Raw genomic sequence first — 22,364 nt, 5'->3', positions numbered from 1 at the left:
ACAATAACACCACTTTGCTGTTTGGAGGCTTGAAGTGGTGGAACCCATGTTCAGTCTCCAGAGCAAAGCTCCAGAAACCTCCCCCACATCTTTTCCATCATGCAGCAAGATTGATGTCTTTTTGGGTTACGATGGACATAATGGCGAGATCCAATCCCTTACATTTCAAGGGTACAACTCTAAAATTGGTTTGCAGGCCAGTCACTAGATAACTGACCAGAATAAACCTATTAGTAAATCTCTAGGTGGTTTCCAGATCAGCTAGTGTATAATCTCACTGCCTTTACTCTACCAGATAGTGACTGGTGGAAGTCCAAGTAGTGTATATCGGGGAACATTGCCAAGGATACATTATGTCAAGGAGCTGGGTATGTTCTTATCACATGTACACCATATCCAAAAATTTCATTACTTCATACAACATGATAATATCACTAATGATATTAAGAGTAGGAGACCGGCGGAATTACTTAGCAAGTACAGGTCACTGTTGAAAAAAAGCCGTGAATTAAGGTTGAATTTGAAAGTGTCTGCAATTCTGCCCAGACACGATAGGAGGGAGTATATGATGAAAGCCTTGTCGATCAATTCGGCCCTGGAGGGATTGTGCAAGGCTCAAGGGGTAGAATTTTTTTCAGCCTGGACTGTACTTGTTAACAGGAGAGATTGCTTCTACAGGGATGGGATACACTTAAATAGAAAGGGTGCAAGAATTTTTGCTGATGCTGTCGAGGCAGTGTTAGGTGGGTCGGAAAACTGCTAGTTGGGGGGGGGATACAAGGACTAATAGATTAACAGTAGCCACTGGCAGAGGTGGAAGTGATTCTTGCACTGCTTCTATTGAAATGAGCAGAAGCCTGAAAAACAAGATGCAGGATATTTCAGAGACTGCTGGGAGTCATTGCGGTACAAGTAAACACATGGGTTGTGTTAGGGTAGCTAAGAATAGAAACAGGTGCATGTATACCTGCGTGTACACCAATGCTAGGAGTTTGGTAAATAAATTTGATGAATTTGAGGTATTGCTCAAAACATCAAAGGCAGATATTGTTGGGATATCAGAGACGTGGTGTCACACAGATATAAGTAATGCGGAACTGGAATTTGGGGAATACAATGTGTATAGAAAGGATGGACAGGACAGGAGGGGAGGAGGGGTTATGCTATTAATTAAGAAACACATAAAGTCCAAGGAAGTGAAGCCAGTTGACATCGATGGACAGGGCAGTGTCGAGTCAGTTTGGTGTGACATAAGCATAGGGAAATCAAAATTGAGAGTAGGAGTGTGCTATAGGCCTAATGACTCTGATGAGTATAATAAGATATTGTACAAGGAAATAGAGTGGGCCAGTAAATCAGAGTCTTATAATGGGGGATTTTAATTTCCCAGATATTGACTGGAATTTGTGGGTTGGTCACTCGCACACTAGCAAGGCTTTTGTGGATTTATTGGATGATTGTTTTCTACATCAGCATGTTCGTGAGGCAACAAGAGGGAGCAATACTCTTGATCTGATTATCAGTAGTGATTCTTCATGCATTAAGAATCTGCAGGTAAATGAACCGCTAGGTGGCAGTGATCACAGTGTGTTGAAGTGGGATTTACTCAAGGAGGTAACTACCATCAGAGGTAAAGGGAAGGGTTTTTGTTTTCGTAAAGGCGACTATGATGGTCTGAGACAGTATTTAAATTCTATACAGTGGGACCAACTGATGATGTTACCAACAGCAAACTTAAAATGGGAGGCATTCAAGGAACTCATCTTGGAGGCTACCAGGCTTTACATACCAACTAAGAAATATTGTTCAAGGTTTAGGCCTAAATGGTAGTCAGATGAACTAATGAGACATGTGGCAGAGAAGAAAAATGCATGGGATACATACAAATTAATGGGTGACATGGAAGCCTATGATAGATATAAGTTGGTCTGTAACCAAGTCACAAAGGAGATTAGGCAGGCAAAGGCAGACTACGAAAAATCCTTGGCAAAGGATGCAAAGAAAAACAGAAAAGAGTTCTTTACATATTTAAACTCAAGAAGAAAAGGGATGAATCAGATTGGTCCACTGGATATTGATGGTTCAACAGTTGAGGATCCTGCTCAGGTGGCTAACAATTTAAATGAGTATTTTGCATCTACATTCACGCATGAGGAGTTATTCAGGAAGGAGAATGATGTAGGTAAAGTAAACATTGGCAGTGAGCTGGATGATTTTGTAATAACTGAGAGGAAAGTGGAGGAGAGATTGTTGAGGATAAACATAAAAAAGGCACCTGGGGTGGATGGGATCTATCCAGTTATATTAAAGGAGGCAGCAAAGGAAGTAAGCAAGCCCCTAGCCATAATTATGAGAGCTTCTTTGGACTCAGGGGAGGTACCCATAGACTGGAGATGTGCAAATGTAACCCCAATTCACAAAGGAGGATCAAAGGCTGACACAAGTAATTATAGACCTGTTAGTTTAACTTCTGTTCCAGGTAAATTAATGGAGGCACTGGTTAAAGAAGCACTGCAGGATCATCTAGACAAGAATTCAGTTATAGCTCAGACGCAGCATGGTTTTGTTAAGGGCAGGTCTTGCTTGACCAATTTGATTGGATACTATGATGTAGTCACAAAAGAACTGGATGCAGGGAATAACTTTGATATTATATATTTGGATCTTAGAAAGGCTTTTGATACTGTTGCACATGGAAGACTGCTGCACAAATTGGAGCAGTGTGGCATTGGAGGCAAATTGCTGCTATGGATAAGGGGATGGTTGAGTGGCAGAAGACAGAGAGTGGTAATCAATGGACACTGCTCAACGTGGATTAATGTTATTAGTGGAGTTCCTCAGGGTTCAGTGTTGGGTCCGTTGTTGTTTTCGGTGTTTATGAATGATATTGATGATGGGATATCAAGTTTAATGTCCAAGTTTGCAGATGATACAAAGGTTGGCAGGGTTGTTAAGGACACTACTGACGCTATGCTGCTGCAACAGGATCTGGAAAGGTTGAACAGATGGGCTGAGAGGTGGCAAATGAAGTTTAACATTGACAAATGTAAAGTACTACATATGGGAAACAGTAACCCCAGAGCAACGTATCAACTCTGCGGTACTACACTGACAGTGGTGGAGAATGAAAAGGACCTGGGGATAATTGTGCAGGCAGATAAGAAATTCTCTGAGCAGTGCAGACGAGCTGCAAGAGTAGCTCATGGTGTCTTGTCAATGATAAAGAGGAATTTTTCTAGCAGGGATAAGGAGGTGATTATTCCCTTGTATAAGGCAATGGTTAGGCCACATCTTGAGTACTGTATACAGGTCTGGAGGCCTCATTTCAGGAAGGATGTGGAGCTGCTGGAACGGGTACAGAGAAGGGCAACAAGATTAGTGAATGGAACAAAGGGTTGCTCTTACGAAGAAAGGCTAAAGTTTTGCAAATTACAGAGTCTGGAGACTAGGCACCGGAGAGGTGATCTGATAGAGGTGTATAAGGCTTTGAATGGTTTGAGCATGCTCAATGCCAATGGGATTCTTCATCTTGCTCAGAATAATCAGCTCAGAGGGCATAAATTCAAATTGAGGAAGGACGGATGTCGGATAGATGTGCGGAAATTTGCCTTTGGCCAGCGGGTGGTTGGTTGGTGGAACCGACTTCCATCACTTGTTGTTGAAGTTGATAGCCTAAACAAATTTAAAGCTCAACTGGACAGGTATTTCGAATGAACGGAGGGGTGAAATGGGAGTGGTGTGTGTTTTTTTTTTTTTTTTTTTGGCTGATGCTGAATAAGCTTGCTTTCTTGCATCATATGCCTCTACTAATGCTAATGCTAACATGTCCTCCCCACATTTTCTTACTACTGTAAGCTTGAAGTTGTGAAACCTATGTTTAGTCTGCAGAGCAAAGCTCCTGCAACCCGCATCTCTTCCATCATGGAGTATGGTTAATATCTTTTGAGATTATGATAGGTATCATGGCAAGATTCCTTACATTTTGAGGGCACAGCTCTAAAATGGTGTTCACAGTCTGGCTACTAGATAGTTCACCAGGTCGAACATATTGTTAACTCTCTAGGAGGCATTCACATCAGCTAGTGTATAATGTAGCTGACTCTATGCCTGCCAGATAGTGACTGTAGGAAGTCTGAGTAGTGTGTATGTGAGGGCATTGTTGAGGCCACATTACATCAAGGAGATGGGTATATTCTTGCCACGTGTATGTCATATCCAAAATTTCATTACTTCATACATGTCTTCTCCATCTTTTCTTACTAGTGAATACATCACGAATAGTCAAACGAATAGAACAAACTTATCTGCAAAAAGATCTAAGCTTTCCAAATGCTTTCTTGTTAATTTCAGAAATATATGCAGTCTCAGTTTCAATCTCTATGTCCATTTCTACTTAGAGTCTGCCAAGTCCCATTTACTTTTTCTGACAGAACCTCAATTACTGGTTGATTTAACCATTGCTCATCTCAGTTGTCCTAATTATTTGCTGTATGATCACTTTCACTTCAAAGAAGGTACTTGTGCATTTGTCCACTCTAATATTCTCTGTTAGATAGTTAGTAATTTGGAATCTCTTTTTGATCTTCTCTGGCTTAAAATCTCTCTGCTCCATTCTGTCAAATTCAGCTGTTGCCTCTATCATTCTCCCAACTCCATCAATGACTTGTAACTCAACTTTCTCCAGTCCAACTTTTATAGAGTCAGTTAATTTTCCTTCGTGATTTTAATCATCACAACTCCAGCTAGACTTCATTTTCTAGTCACACAGACCAGCTGGTCGAGATGCTGATGCTTTTGCAATTACTAGTGACCTCATATAAATTGTTCATTTACCTACCAAAATACCAGACAATCCTAACCACACAACCAAGACTTGATTTTTCTCACAAACAACCGTTCCAAGTATACAGTCAAGGTGAGTGGTCCTCTAGACACTTCAGATGACAAATTGGCAATGGTCTCCTCTCACGGCCATTCTCAACTTCACACTGTATGGCACTACAGGAATGCAAAATGGGATAACCTGTGAGATTTCTATTATTTTCTTTGGTTGGATTACAGTTTTAAATCTTCTGATATCAATGTTCATTCAGATCATGCCAGTGAAATTATTCTTCAATGATGAAATCCTTTATTCCATGCTCTACCTTAAAATTTCATCCTTTAGTTAAACCTTGGTTTTCCAATAAATGCACTAAGGCTGTTCAAGATAAGAATGTTGCATATTGCAATTCATTTGCATCCAAATCTCCGGGTTCATTTTCTGCCTACACCAAAGCTTGCAGCAATTGTAAAACAGTTATTAACCAGTCCAAACCAGATTTTGAACAGGTTAAGAGTAGAACACTTGCCTCTTGTCCAAATGGTATTAGAGCATTCTGGTAAAGCTATTGGCCACAACTTTTGCCCACCTCTGTTAAAACCAGTTAAAGATAAACTCAATTAAAGATAATGCTGACCAGCTAGCATCCTACTATTCTTCTAACTCTTATATTTATGATCTTGGTAAACCACTTCCTACCATTTTCAAGTCTCTCCATTCAATGTCTCCTTATATTCGTCCTGTAATTTTCCATCAAAACAATGTCAGAAGAATTTTGAACAGTCTTGATGCCAAGAAAGCACCAGGTCCTAATGGTATTTCTCCACTTATTCTCAAACCTGTGCTCCTGGGGTAATTCCTATTTTGTGCCACCTTTTTTACATAATATTATTCCACTGGTGTTTTCCCTCCTATTTGGAAGTTTGCTCATATTCAGCCAGTTCCTAAAAAGGGTGACAAATCCCTTCTACCCAATTATCATCCCAGTGCACTTACTTCTACTCTTTTTCAAGTAATGGAGAAATCCATTAACTGCCAACACCTAAACTATCTAGAAATCTTCCATCCAATCAATGATCACCAGTACCGATTCTGTTAGTGTCAAACCACTGGGGATATACTCAGGGATGGCTCGTTGGTAGGCAGTGCACAACTGCAGCACCCTCACCTTTTTAAATCTAAATATACAGTCAATGGAGTTATATGAAATTTTGTAAAGAACACTGTAATGCAATGAATATTTTTATTAACAGGTCCAGCATATAGTATACTCATTCTCTATTTCCAATAATCAAAAAACAAAAATAAATACATAAAAATAATTGCTTTATTTAATAAAAGTATTAAACCGAGGCTGGGCCATCCAGGCCCAACCATAGCCTAAGGCCTTTGGTTCATGGAAAAGCAACTATTATCAATAATCATTTCAACAATAAACGAATAAAAACGAGAAATCATTTTCAACTTTGAAGTTTAACCATAGGCAGAACTGTGTGCTAATAAGCTAGCTGAAGTTCTTGGTAAACTTACAAAACTCATAAAAATTCTTTTCACCATTCCAATGACTACTTCAGAGCCTAAACACTGCCATTCAACATTAAAAAGAATAAAAACATTTTTTTAAGGAGCATTATGAATCAGGAAAGGCTAAATGCTCAAGCAATGCTTTCAATAGAGAAAGGTTTGGCCAACAGTGCACCAAACTTGAATGAAAAAGTTATTAATCTATTTTCAACAAATAAAAATTGAAGCATGGATTTTATTTTTAAATAAAATTTCAAGATTACCCAAGTCTGTTAATGGCAAGTGTCCAGTTAATGTTTTGTAGTATTTGTTTATTATTATTACTATCTATGTCTACATGCCTTATAACCAAGGCAATTTAATGTAACTTTAAATTGAACTGCCACTGGATTACTGGCTTATGTGGCCTATCTATGGACAAATTTGGCAGAAACGTTTGGTGAAACTCAAGCAGTTACTCTTGAAATTTCAAAGCTTTTTTGATTGTATTTGGCATAAAGGTCTTCTAAATAAGCTTCCATCTTATGGTTTGCCAACTATTTTTTGTAATTGGGTATCCAGTTTTCTTTCTGATTGCTCACTGCAGGTGATGGTAGAGAGCTCTGTCTTCTAACTTCTCCACTAATGCCGGTGTTCCTCACGGTTCAGTTCTTTCTCCCACCCTTTTCCTCTTGTATATTAATGAGCTTCTTACATTGATTGGAAATCCTATCCATAGTTTTGCTGATGGTAGCACACTGCATTGCACCATCCAGTCTCAAATATCCACTACCAATTCTGATTCTTAAATGCTGATCTTCAGGCAATTCTGCAGTGGTGCAAAGACAATTTAGTCGATTTTAATCCTTCTAAAACTCAGTCCTGCTTTATATCTCATAAAAAGAATACTTCAGCTCCTGTGTTTGATCTTTAATGACATTCAGATTTCTAGACAAGGTCATATAACTCTATTAGTGATTACTCTGACTTCTAATCTCTCCCTCTCTTGGCATAAGCACATCACAAATATTGCTTCCTTTGTATCTAAAAAACTGAGTTTTCTCTTACTCTTTCCATTACTTTTCTTCTAAACATCTATTCACTCTGTACAATTCCAAAATCTGCCCTACCATGGAATATTGTTCTCACATCTATGGTGGTGCCCCCATAACTTCTCTCAAGCTTCTAGATTCCATTCAAAAGAGGGCAGTTAGGTTAATTAATGACCCATCTCTTACAAAGTTTCTTCACTCTGTCTCATAGACATTCTCTTTTTGCTACTTGCCTTTTCTACAAACACATCCACTGTTCTGGTTTGGCTTCTATAATTCCCTTTCTCTTCCAGTCCAAAAATGTGCAGCAAACAGTCAGCATCCTTTTACTGTCCAACTTCAAACTCACAGACCAACTTTTCTTTTTCCTCATTTATTTCTTTAACTTCCATTTTCTGGAACAACCTTATTTATTATAAATTTATTTAGGCTATCGACTTCCACAACAAGGGATGGAAGTCTGTTCCACCAACCAACTACCGCTGGCTAAAGGCAAATTTCCGCACATCTATCCTACATCTGTCTTTCGTCAATTTGAATTTATGTCCTCTCAGGTGATTATTCTGAGCAAGAGGAAGAATCCAATCAGCATTGAGCATGCTCAAACCATTCAAGGCTTTATACACCTCTATCAGATCACTTTGCCGGTGTCTGGTCTCCAGACACTGTAATTTGCAAAACTTACACCTTTCTTCGTAAGAGCAACCCTTTGTTCCATTCACTAATCTTGTTGCCCTTCTCTATACTCGTTCCAGCAGCTCTACATCCTTCTTGAAATGAGGCCTCCAGACCTGTATGCAGTACTCAAGGCGTGGACTGACCATTGCCTTATTCAAGGGAATAATCACCTCCTTATCCCCGCTAGAAAAATTCCTGTATATCATTGACAAGACACCACGAGCTACTCTTGCAGCGCATCTGCACTGCTCAGAAAACTTCATATCTGGCTGCACAATTACCCCCAGATCCTTTTCATTTTCTACCACTGTCAGTGTAATACCACAGAGTTGATACATTACTCTGGGGTTACTGTTTTCCATATGTAGTACTTTACATTTGTCAATGTTAAACTTCATTTGCCCCCTCTCAAGCCCATCAGCTCAACCGTTCCAGATCCTGTTGAAGCAGCATACTGTCAGTAGTGTCCTTAACAACCCTGCCAACCTTTGTATCGTCTGCAAACTTGGACATTAAGCTTGATGTACCATCATCAATATCATTTATAAATACAGAAAACAATAATGGACCCAATACTGAACCCTGAGGGACTCCACTAATAACATTAGTCCACGATGAGCAGTATCCATTGATTACCACACTATCTTCTCCCCCTCAACCACCCCTTTATCCATAGCAGCAATTTGCCTCCAATGCCATACTGCTCCAATTTGTGCAGCAGTCTTCCATGTGCAACAGTATCAAAAGCCTTTCTAAGATCCAAATATATAATATCAAAGTTATTCCCTGCATCCAGTTCTTTTGTGACTGCATCATAGTATCCAATCAAGTTGGTCAGGCAAGACATTCCCTTAACAAAACCATGCTGTGTCAGAGTTATAACTGAAATCTTGTCTAGATGATCCTGCAGTGCTTCTTTAACCAGTGCCTCCATTAATTTTCCTGGAACAGAAGTTAAACTCACAGGTCTATAATTACTTGTATCAGCCTTTGATCCTCCTTTGTGAATTGGGGTCACATTTGCACATCTCCAGTCTATGGCTACCTCACCTGAGTCCAAAGAAGCTCTCATAATTATGGCTAAGGGTTTGCTGCCTCCTTCACAATATAACTGGATAAATCCCATCCACCCCGGGTGCCTTTTTATGTTTATCTTCAACAATTTCTCCTCCACTTTCCTCTCAGTTATTAAAAAAATCATCTAGCTCACTGCCAGAGTTAACTTCACCTCTGGCATTCCCCTTCCTGAATAACTCCTCATGTGTGAACGTAGATGCAAAATACTCGTTTAGTTTGTTAACCACCTGAGCAGGATCATCAATATCCAGTGGACCAATCTGATTCATCAATTTCCTTCTAGAGTTTACATAGGTAAAGAACTCTTTTCTGTTTTTCTTTGCATCCTTTTCCAAGGATTTCTCATAATTTGCCTTTCAATTGCCTTATCTCCTTTGTGACTTGGTTACTGACCAGCTTATATCTATCATAGGCTTCCATGTCACCCATTAATTTATATGTATTCCATGAATTTTTCTTCTCTGCCACATGTCTCATTAGTTCATCTGACATCCATTTAGGCCTAAACCCTGAACAACATTTCTTAGTTGATATGTAAAGCCTAGTAGCTTCCAAGATAAATTTTTTGAATGCCTCCCATTTTGAATTTGCTGTTGGTAACATCATCAGTTGGTCCCACCATATAGAATTTAAATACTATCGCAGACCACCGTAGTCACCTTTACGAAAGCAAAAACCCTTCCCTTTACCCCTGATGTTAGTTACCTCTGAGTAAATCCCATTTCAGCACACTGTGATCACTGCCACCTAGTAACATCAGGAGTGAGGTCGCTCAAGAATTGGTTCTTGGACCACTATTGTTTCTCATTTTCAAAAATGACACCGACAAAGGGATAGAAGGCATGATGTCAAAATTTGCAGCTTGTGTAAAGAATGGCAGAGTCGTAATTGATCAGTGCCAAGCAGCACTCCTATAGGATGTCTTGAACAGACTTCAAAGATGGTCAGATAAGTGGCAGCTATGTTTTAATACTACTAAATGCAAGATCTTACACTTGGGGAATAGCAACCCACAAATAAATTATACACTTGGTGGGATTGAATGAGGAGAAAATGTATCTGGGAGTTACAATATGGGCAGATATGAAGTTTTCTGAACAGTGTAAACAGGCAGCCAGGAAAGCCCATGGTATCCTATCAGTGATTTACTGAATGTTATCCTGTAGAGATAAAGAGGTCGTAATTCCACTGTATAAGGCAATTGTAAGACCACATTTGGAATACTGTCTTCAAGTATAGACTTCATCTGAAAAAAAAAAAAAAAAGCTTCTTGAAAGGGTCCAAAGACAGGCAACTCAAAGGGTGAGATCAGCAGAAGGATGGCAGTATGAGGAAAAGACTCCAATTATGTGGGCTACAGAGCTTAGCAGCCAGGCACCTCAGAGGTGACCTGATTGAGGTTCACAAGGCTCTGAGAGGGATTAGCAAAATGAATAAAGGTGGAATTCTCACTGTTATAAACAATTCCAGAACATAAATTCAAACTACAGGGGTTGAGGTTTAGATTAGATTATAGGAAATTTTCTTTTAGCCAGTGAATTCTTGATTGCTGGAACAAGTTGCCCTCGCCGGTAGTTGAGGCTGACAGTTTGAATAAATTAAAAGGTCAACTGAATAGTAACCTCTGAGTAGGGAAGCATATAGTTTGCATTTTCTTATTTACTTGTTGTTGTTTTTTTTTTTGTCAGTGCAGCAAAAGCCTGTGGCTTCCTTGCACTATATGGCAAATACTTTACTATTACTAAATTTTTTACTAAATTTACTAAATTTTTTACTTACTTTACTAAATTTTTAATAAGGTAGCATGATTATAAATATTTATAAATAAACATTTTAAATAATTACCAGTAATAACCAATTCATAGTCTGTATTGCTTTCTCTAAGCACAGGAACCACTTGCTCTTTAAATATATGAAGTGCCTTTCCACGTCCACTATGTGGATTTACTAACATTAGGAGCCGGCGAAGTGGAGGGGGTGAAGGAGGTATGCTAATGCCTAAAAATAATATTTTTCTTCATGTATATATAAATATTAAGTAAATATCTATCTATTATTTCAGTTCAGTATGAATAACCATACTTTTAAAATAATTATTACAGGATGGAGTGATATGTTGCAAATAGTTTTTGATTTTATGCATAAAAGAAAGAATCTACGAATGATGTGCAAAAAAGAAAATCATGTATACACTTTGTTGTGTGTTAAAAAACAAAGAGGGTATAGTAATTAATGCTGAAAAATTTGGTGTTAAGCTTACTGATTAAAAATGAATAATTACCATATTTGTTTACTCAATTTTCACTACACTGTATTTGGATTAAAAATATATTGTTATTGCTATTATTATTATTAGAAGCACTTAAAAAAATAGATCAAAGCTTGCTGAGATGAATTTGCTTCCACTGCAGTTAATGCTTTTGAAGGTCATTAGACTTTTAAAATAAAATTTAAAGGATAAAGAATAAACTGGAATTAAATATAGATTAAAGAAGGCTTCTGTCTAATAGGGCCTAATCTCACCAGGACCCACCAGGACTGGGAAAACAAAACCAATGGACAGAGCATTTCAATAAATTCAAAATATGGCATCGAGCTGAGTTGAAAGGCTATGACCCTATACTAAGAGACAATCAATTGAAGTACTTATCAAATTAAGCTTGAAGAACTAAAGAAAGTCTTCCAAGAACTTCAATGAACAACCTCACAGTGTCCTGATGGAAAATCAATCAATTTTGGAATATCTCAACAGATACGAGAGTTTGAGAAAAGATATTAAATAAAAATAGATTTTTCCATTAAGAGGGTTCTACCTTGAAGGTATTCACTGATGAAGTTCTTCTGGGGTTTAGTTCTTCAATATGAACTGGCTAGTTAATTTGTGCAATTGTGGTCTGTACAGCGTAGGAACAGAGGCTTTCAACCTGGTCATACCCAATTAATTTCAACTCAGTTAATTTTTTCATTTGATAATGCTTTGCAGCTCCTGATGAGAAGAGGTGCCAGAAGATGAAATCCTTCTTAATTCTTTATTCTATTGAACTGAATTCATTTCTTAATCCTTTTGTATTTTATTTTATTTCACAAATCCAGCAAACTTCAAAAATACTAGCTGCAAAGGAGATAAGCATACTTTCATTAGTTCTTCAAAAAAGTAAGAAAACAGTTTTTTAATTTCAATGCAGTATACTATGAACTGAGTATATTTGTAATTCTGCATATTGCTGTACTTTTAAAACATATGAGGAGTGAAACACCAATAAAGGCAGACAAATTTAAGATATCCTGATAACATTTACGCTGAGTGATCACTGAATTATGACTACCCTCTTATGAAAAGTGAATGCAACCCATTGACCACGTGAGGTACGAGAGTGCACAGTTAGTTGACCTACGTAGCATAGATAAGGTGTCAGTGGTTCAGTAGGCAGTAAAATTCCAAGTGTGATGGGTAAAAGGAAGGATTTATCGGACTTTGATAAAGGACAGATTGTGGGAGCTTGACGAGCTGTTGGCTCAATTTTCCAAACGGCTGACCTGGTGGGGTATTCGAGAGTTGCTGTAGTTAAAGTGTACCAGGAGTGGCATAAAAATGTCAAACAACAACCTGATGGCAAAACTGCAAAGTTCAGCAAAAGGTTGAAGTTAGAGGCGAGCGCCGGGTCCGACGACTCGTACAGGCAAACAGGCACAGTACTGTTCAAGGGCTGACTAACCAATACAACATGGGCTAACCCGGAACAATATCTGCCATGACCATGTGTCACACACTCGCACGTATGGGCTATACCAGCAGACAACCTCTATGGCATCCTCTCCTAACCAAGGTTCATCAGCATAAAAGACTCACCTGGTGCAAAGAGCATGCAAGTTGAATGTTAAAAGACTGGAAGAAGGTGTGCTGGTCGGATGAGTCACATTATTTACTCCACACAGTGGATGGCATGTACGGATTTAGCATCAACAACATGAGGCTCTTGTTCCATCATGCATGGTATCAAAAGTGCAGGCCGGGGGAGGCAGTTGTATGGTGTAGGGCATGTTTCACTGGCCCCCTAGTGCATGTAGAACAACGTATCAGTGGTCTCCGCTATCGTCAACTGCTTGCTGACTGTGTACACTCCTCTATGTTACACTTTTTCCCACATGGCGATGGTGTCCTCTAGGATGACAATGCATGCAGGAATGGTTTGAGGAATACAGTTCTGACTTCCAGCATATCGATTGGCCTCCGAACTCCCCCGATATCAATCCCATGGAGCACTATGGAAAGGCATATCAGGTGTCTGGATACACCAATCAACTCCATAATTGCATTGTTGACTGCATTACACACAGCTTGGTTAGCCATACCTCCTGAATGCTTCCAACATCTTGTTGAATCAATGCCATGTCGGATATCTGCTGTACTGAGGGCAAAAGGAGAACCTACGAAGTATTAGGTAGGTGGTCATAATTCAGTGATCACTCAGTGTATATCATCAGGATATCTTAAATATATTACAAAGCTCTGTAGACCACACATAAATGTGTGGTCTATAGAGCCTGGTAACTAGGTACTTGGAGGGAATCACAGATTTATAAGGCTCTGGAGAGGGGACAGTAAAAAAATGAAGGCAAAATTTTCATGATACTAAATGCTGCTAGAACCAAGGGGCATAAATTCAAACTAAAGGAGAAGAATTACAGATTGGAATGATGGAAGTTTTCCTTTAGTCAGTGGCTATTAATCATTAGATTAAGATACCTTCATGGGTCTGGGGGGAAATTGAAAGTTAAATTTCTCAATGTTTTTCCTTTTCCTTTTTTTCAACAGTGACCTGTATTTGTTAAGTAATTCTGCCAGTCTCCTACTCTTAATATCATTAGTGCCAACATGTACAACTTTATCACCTTTTGTGCCCTTAAAAGATGATATCCGCTCTACAACGTCATCAACCTTTGCCCCTGGCAGACATACCCTGGTCCTGTTCCACCTATCCTTTTTACAAAGCATGTTCCCCGTTTCCCTGACAATAGAGTCACCAACAACTACTAGTTCCTGTGGGACCAGCACATTCTGCCTTGGGGGTTGCCGCTGTGTTGCGTGATGACCAAGTGCAAGCTCTAGCATTGATGTGGGCAGCTGAGAGCTTGATGGGCCCCTAAATTTAGATCCTTCGAGGGCATCCACCCTGTCCTTCAAGCTCTCATATAGGCCCATAACAATGCTGAGTTGTCGCCTGATTTCGTTACACTCCTTGCATCGTGCACACACAAAGACATCCCCCATGGCAATATCATGTCCCGTACCCGATTGCTCCACAAACATCATGCAAGCAGTGCATTTTAAAAGGCTGTGATTCAGAGGGCAACTAAGACTTGATTTTTCTCACAAACAACCGTTCCAAGTATACAGTCAAGGTGAGTGGTCCTCTAGACACTTCAGATGACAAATTGGCAATGGTCTCCTCTCACGGCCATTCTCAACTTCACACTGTATGGTACTACAGGAATGCAAAATGGGATAACCTGTGAGATGTCTATTATTTTCTTTGGTTGGATTACAGTTTTAAATCTTCTGATATCAATGTTCATTCAGATCATGCCAGTGAAATTATTCTTCAATGATGAAATCCTTTATTCCATGATCTACCTTAAAATTTCATCCTTTAGTTAAACCTTGGTTTTCCAATAAATGCACTAAGGCTGTTCAAGATAAGAATGTTGCATATTGCAATTCATTTGTATCCAAATCTCCGGGTTCATTTTCTGCCTACACCAAAGCTTGCAGCAATCGTAAAACAGTTATTAATCAGTCCAAACCGGATTTTGAACAGGTTAAGAGTAGAACACTTGCCTCTTGTCCAAATGGTATTAGAGCATTCTGGTCTCTTTGGTAAAGAGACCAGAATGCTCTAATGTGGCCACAAATTATGCCCACCTCTGTTAAAACCTAGGTCCCGCATATGGGTAGTAGTAACTCCAGAACAACATACCAATTGGGTGGTACCACACTCAAGTTGGTAGAGAACATAAGAGACCTAGGAGTAATTTTACAGCTTGGCATGATGTTCACTGAGCAGCAGACAGGCTTCTAGGACAGCTCATGGAGTTCTGTAAATGATAAAAATAAATTTTGTCAGCAAGGACACTGTGATTATCCAGTTGTATAAAGCAATGGTTAGGCAGCACACAAGTCTGGAGGCCTCGTTTTAAGAAAGATGTGGATTTATTGGACCAGGTGCAGAGAAGGGCAACAAGATTAGTCACAGAAGGGCACTCACCATAAAAGACTTCAGTTCTGCAAATTGCAGTACTTGGAAATTAGGTGCTTGCGAGAAGAGTTGATTGAAGTGTTTAAAGCTTAAAATGGATTGAATAATTTAAATGCTAATTGCATCCTTACTCTTTCTTGAAGAACACACACAAGGGGATATATATTTAAATTGAAAAGGGATGGATGTAAGACAGACATGTGAAAATTTACTTTCAAACAGTGATTCATTGTTGGAACAAGCTTTCTTCAGGTGTTGTGAAAATGGGTTGTTTGAATAAATTTAAGGAAGAATTAGACAAATTATTATAGGGGATAAAAAGATAAGGTGGAGTAGTTTTTTTTTTTTTTGCTGATGCTGTATAAGCTTGTTTCCACGCATTATTTACCACTACTAATATTAACATAAAATAAAGTGGACAAATAATGAAGGCAGCAAATCAGCAATTGATTATATAATTACTAACAGAAGTACAAAACCCAGAAAATATAAAGGTTGTAAAAGCAATACCATCAATAGATAGTGGAAATGACCATAAATCAGTAGTATGAACCCCTTATTTGGTAGATTCCCTTCTACATTCCCCTCCATGGAATGTAGATGCAAATTGCCTATTCAATTTATATGGAACCTGACCAGAGTCATCAACAGTTAAACCACAAACATCAAGTGTCCCTATGTGATTCAACCCCTTCCTTCTACTGTTAATGTAAGCATAGAAGTCTTTGCTGTTTTTCTATGCATTCTTTGTCAGAGACTTCTCATAATCAGCCTTAGCTCACCTGACTTCCTTTGTGACTTGATTACAGACTAATTTATATCTACCATAGGCTCCTGTATCACCTGATTATTTCTATGTATATATATATATTTTTTAATGAAAACCCCAAACATGAGGTATTAGAACCTATAGTACTTAGTACCGTGCTTGGGTTGGAGGTTGAGAAGACAAAAGAAGATATTTGTTCATATTAGACTTGAACTTCTGTAGACTGTAATTTTCAGGAAATATGTATGAAGGAAGGTTGTTGCAGAAAATAGCAGCTGAATGAATAAACGAGAAAGATGAAAAGTTGGTTCGTGAATTTGAAGTTGGACAGTAAATGGATGTTGGCGGCACATGTTTGGACTGTTTTGAAAGAGAGAGTGGGAATTATAGAAGCCAATTCAGAAGAACAGTGCCCATGGAAGTATCTGTAGAAAATGCATGCAGCAGAAACAGTATGTCTATGAGACAGCGAGTGAAGCGACTCTGTTAGAGAGGAGTCATTAATTAACATAACTGCCCTCTTCTGAATGGAATCTAAAAGCCCGAGAGAGGTTTTGGGGGCATCGCCCTAGATGTGGGAACAATATTCCATGGTGTAGGGTGGATTTGCGATTTGTACAGAGTGAACAGCTGTTTGGAAGAAAAGTAACGCTGAGAGCGAAAGAGAAAACCAAGTGTTTTAGATGCAGAGGAAGCAATATTTGTAATGTGCTTGTGACGAGAGAGATTAGAAGTCAGGGTAATTCCCAAAAGAGATATCATTTTGCCTAGAAATCGGAGTGTCACCAAAGATAAGCACAGCAGCAGAAGAATCCTTTTTTGCGAGATATAAGACAAGACTGAGTTTTAGAAGGATTGAAATCAACTAAGTCTCTACCCCACTGGAGATTGGCATTTAAGGAATTGGTAGCGGATATTAGAGAAGTTGAAGCTGATTGAGCAGGGTAAGGTTTTTCAAAATGGAAAGTGGAATGCAATGTGCTATCATCGGCAAAACTATAGATAGGATTTCCAGCCAATTACAAAAAACAGTTGGCAAACCATAAGATGGAAGCTTGTTTAGAAGACCTTTATGCCAAACATGATCGAAAGGCTTTGAGATGTCAAGAGCAACTGCTTGTGTTTCACCAAACTTTTCCATTGAACTTGTCCATAAATGGGTAACATAAGCCACAATATCACAAGTGGATCGACACTGAAGGAATCCATACTGGCGATCGTTGATCAGACAGAAGGTTTCTAGGTAGTTTAAGAGTTGGCAGTTAATTTATCTCTCCATTACTTTACAAAAAGTAGAAGTAATTGCAATGGGACGATAATTAGATGGGAAGGATTTGTCACTTTTTAAGAAATGGCTAAATACGAGCAAATTTCCAAGCAGAAGGAAAAACACCTTTGGAACAAGAAAGTGAAAAAAGGTGGCAAAGAACAGGAATAAGTTCAGGAGCACTGGTTTTCAGAACAAGTGGAGAAATACCATTAGGCCCTGGAGCTTTCTTAGCATCAAGATTCGTCAAAATCCTTCTGACATCCTTTTGACGGAAGACCACAGGAGGCATCGAATGGAGCGTGTTAGGAATGGTGGGAGGTGTTTTACCAAGATCATTAATACACGAGTTGGAAGGAAAAATGGGATGCTAGCAGGTCAACTTTATATTTGGCTGAAGTGATAACAACCATCTGGTTTTGACAGAGGTGGGAACAGTGATGGGCAAAAGTTGTGGCCAATAGCTTTGGCAAGAGACCAGAATGTTTGGCTACCATTAGGGCAAGAAGCAAGTTTTCTACTCAGCCTGTTGAAAATCTAGTTTGGACTGATTAATAACTACTTTACAATTATTGCAAGCTTTGGTGTAGGCAGAAATTGAAACTGAAGAATTGGAAACAAGCCAATTACAATATGCAATGTTTTCTTGAACAGCCTTAGGTTTAGATAAAGGACGAGATTTTAAAGTGGAGTGTGGAATAAAGGATTCCATGCCTACAAGAATAATTTCACTAACATGATCTGAGCAAACATTGACATCAAAACTTTTGAAACAGTAATCTGACCAAGGAAAAGAAATCTCGCAAGTCATCCCATTTTGCATTCTTGTAATGCCAAACAATACGAGATTGGGAATATCCATGAGATAAAGGCTCCATTGGAGAAGAGAATCATCAAGTTGTGATCTAAGGTGCCTAAAGGGCCACTCACTTCGACCGTGTACTTAGAAGGGTTGTTCATGAGAAAAAGATCAAGCGTGTTGGCTGTATGGTTAGGATTGTCTGGTATTCTTGTAGGTAAACGAACATTCTGTGCAAGGTCATTAGTAATTGCAAAAGCCTCGGCAACTTAACCAGATGGGTTGGTGTGACTAGAAAACGGAAGCCAGCTGGAGTTGTGAACATTAAAATCACCAAGGAAAATTCACTCACTGTTAGGAAAGTTGGACTGGAGAAAGTCAAGTTGCCAAGAGAGGAAGTCAAAGAGCTCCAAGTGATTAGTGGAGTTGGGAGAACGGTACAGACAACAGACGAATTTGACACAATGAGGTAGAGAGATTTTAAGCCAGAGAAGATCGAAAAGAGGATATTCCAAATTACCAAGTCTCTGACAGGGAATGTCGGAATAGACATATGCACAAGAACCACCTTTGATGCGAAAGGAATCATACAGCGAATAATTTGGACAACTGAGATGAGCAGTAGTTGAATCAACCAATAACTGAGATTCTGTCAGAGAAAGTACATGGAGTTTGGCAGACTGCAAGTGGAAATGGACATCGTTGAGATTAGAATTGAGACCACGTATATTTGTGAAATGAATAGGAAGTGTTTGGGAGGTTTAGATCTTTTCGCAAATAAGCTTACTCTATTAGTTTTACAATTCATGGTTTATTCAATAGTAAGAAAAAGTCGGGGGGGGGGGACATGCTGTATGAAGTAATGAAATTTTTGGATATGGCATACACATAGTAAGAAAATATCCAGATCCTTGACATAACGTGGCCTCAACAATGCTCCCCGCATACACACTACTCAGACTCCCTCCAGTCACTATCTGGCAGAGTAGAGGTAGCAAGATTATACACTAGCTGATCCGGAAGCCTCCTAAAGAGTTAGCAAAAGGTTCAGTCAGGTGTACTAACTAGCATCTGGCCTGGGAACACCATTTTAAAGCTGTATCCTTGAAATGTAAGGAAGTTTTAATCTCGCCATGATGTCCATTGTCCATCATAACCTCCAAAGTCATCAGTCATACTGCATGATGGAAGAGATGGAAAGGGTTGGCTGGAACTTAGCTCTGGAGATTAAACATGGGTTCCACCACTCCGTAGCCGAGTGGTCAGGAGCGGGAGTGCAGTGGCACACGCTCTTTGAGTAGACCGGGGTTCAAGCCCCTGACTGCTGATACGGTCGATCTGCCAACCTGCACTGGACCAGCGTGGTAAATTATGGTCCATTTTCCCTCAGCATGAATTGTTGAGGAGGCTTCCATCCTGCAGTGGGTTGATAATGGCTGCAATTTTTTCCACCACTTCAAGCCTCCGATAAGCAAATTGGTGGTATTGCAATGGCTGATGAGTCATCTACCACCTAGTGTCTCCTGATAACACAGAGGGGTGGCATTCCTCCATGTGGTGTGGGCATCGCACCTCGACCCCTGCTTACGTTGGTTCACACCTGGGTGATCACCCACAGTGTGCTTGTGCATGGAAGTTATACCCAGGATTACTAACAGATAAGTTTCCTGTGTACTTCTGTTCTCTGCCATGCATCTCAATAGTTCATCTGACGTCCATTTAGGTAAAGCATTGAACAGCATTTCTTTGTTTATATGAAAAGCCTAGTAGTTGTTGTAAAAAGCCAAGATTTTGGGGTTGTGACAAATACACCTGCTAATTTTGGATGGCAGCACAAAAAATGCTTCCCACATCCTTGCTTTATACTGCAACCATGTCTATGAGTTCAAAAGAAATAATGGGAAATGACTGATTTTGTAAATAGCATTTCAAACAAATAAAAAAAATGGTATGAGACTATAATGATGGAAATTTGTTAATGTACTCAGCAGTAATGAAATTTCAGGTAACCCTTCTTCAAACAAAATGAAGCTAGCTCCTATTATGCACTAAAAACAGAATTTCTTGTTACTCCTCTGAACATTCTGGTGCATGGATCGGCAAATTTTTGGAAGCACCTGGGTTCACTCAGATGGAATCTCCGGTGGTAGTGAATTTTTTAAAATAGGTGTGTGTGTGGGGGGGGGGGTCTGTGTCAGGCAATTATCTGCTACTATCTTAAAAAATGGGTGTACACAGAATGTTTGTTTTTTTTGCCAAAGAAACTAAAGCTGTTAAACATCAATGTATATTATGTATGTAAACTGCTTGTTGTGACTGCTGCTTGTGACTCCTTTTCTGGATTAATTAAAAAATGGAATTTTTTGTGTGTGGCGAGGAGGAGCTATGTAATCCTCACCACAGATAGACTAATTCGGCCACGATGTGAAAAAAAGTCAATAAAATTTCTGTTTCAATGGGATTCAGACGCAAGCCTTTTCCACAGTGTAAGACAGCAATCACCATTATGTCACATGTGACAGCTACACTGGATGAGGGAAGCTCTCAAATTATATTTGGGAGTTTGTTGTTGTTATTGGGTTTTAGGTGAATCAGCACCTAAGGCCATATTGCTCCATATATACCATCTGTAAATTATGTGTGTTCTATGGTCAATTTTCTGTTGCTGGGTGAAAAACCCAAGTTTCTATGAGAAAAAACCATGCTACTCTCACCCGAGACTAACTCAGTCACATCATGAAAAAGGCCTATAAAAAGTCCTCGTTTCATTGACGGTATAGTACTTGAACCCAGGTCTTTTCCACCCAGTGTGAGGAGGGCCACAATTCTACCAATTGTACTATCCATGAGGGTGTATTTGGGAGCTTAACTTTGAAACGAAATGGAAACATATATATGCCTGTCTCCCATGATGGTAAATTTCATGACAATGGCTTGGTGATGAAATTTGGGATAGTTCTCAAATGCCCTTTTAGCAAAAAAGTCACAGGCTGGAAGCCATGAATGTAACTAGATGGAAATATCACACACCATAATTTATATACAGATAACTATAAACATAAAGACCACAAAATGTCATTTCACCATTTCTATGTAAAAGTGATCCATTTATTTATGTGTAGTTTTTTTTTTTTTTTTTTTTGTATATTTACTCAGTAGAATCAGTATATACAGCCAGTGTCATAAAATGAAATAATGGCACTGGCTGTATATACTGGTTCTACTGAGTAAATATACAAAAAAAAAAAAAATAAATAAATAAATAACCACACATAAATAAATGGATCACTTTTTGTACGTACAAAATTAAAAAAAACCAAGATCACTGTTTTGTTTTCATATGCACAAGAATTTCAGAAAAATTTAAGATGGTATTTTACCATTATTTCCGAAGAGTGGTATCCCTCTAATAAGGCAACATACTACAATGTACCATTTCTTTACTTCATCAAGATTTTCTTCAAACGAATCGTGTTTCCGCATTTCTAATGTCAATACATGTCTTTCTCGGAAATGGTGCGTATTAAGCAAATTGGTCTTCGTTTTAAGAGGATACGAATAAACACAGAAAAATGCCGATTTACCTTCCGTTGGATCACTTTTACTTGCAGTAGATCTCATTACGTGGCATCCAGTAATATCAGAATTAGAAATATATTCATGTTTATATTTATCTGCTGTCCCAGTTTTGATGTGTATATATTTTTCAGTGATTCGTGCTAGGCAATAAGAATTGGTCCGCTGATAAACAGGAAACAAGCTAAATATATCTTCCAAAATCACAGGTTCCTCTCTTAATTCTGTACCCGACATCTTTTTGAGTTACGAATACTAAGACAAAACATAAAAACTTTTAGTTTTCAAATTTTCCTTTGCGATATATCGAAAATCTTCTTCTGTAATTAACGAACACACAACCAAGAGCTTAAAATCATGCAGTAACAGCAGCAAAAAATAGGCTGTAATAACAATTCACTAAAATGATTAAAATATCACAATTAAACAATGAAACTGCTACAAATAAAATATTTTCTACATCTGCCTTCTTAGCACACTAAGAAAATACTGAAACCGTGTTTAAAATCCAGCTAGTTTTGTACTACCGTACTAAAACACCTGTTGATCTGACCTTGAAGGCAA

General features: G+C 38.8%; 1 protein-coding gene across 1 annotated transcript in view; it reads right to left on the bottom strand.

Moving 5' to 3' along the window:
- Window positions 1-22,037, bottom strand: part of LOC150084140 (sphingosine kinase 1-like) — a 105,397-nt gene extending 83,360 nt beyond the window's left edge. The window contains exons 1-2 of the mRNA XM_090376131.1: window positions 21,605-22,037; window positions 10,978-11,130 (exon numbers count right to left, since the gene is read on the bottom strand). Of these exons, the coding sequence (XP_090232257.1) occupies window positions 10,978-11,130; window positions 21,605-22,037 (586 nt within the window). The remainder of the gene's footprint in view (window positions 1-10,977; window positions 11,131-21,604) is intronic.
- Between the last annotated feature and the right edge of the window lie 327 nt (window positions 22,038-22,364).

This window comes from Mastigoproctus giganteus, chromosome 6 (assembly GCF_048544385.1).
Source record: "Mastigoproctus giganteus isolate SK-2022 chromosome 6, ASM4854438v1, whole genome shotgun sequence".
In the NCBI taxonomy this organism is placed as follows: Eukaryota; Metazoa; Arthropoda; class Arachnida; order Uropygi; family Thelyphonidae; genus Mastigoproctus; species Mastigoproctus giganteus.
This window is presented reverse-complemented; position numbering and strand designations above follow the sequence as displayed.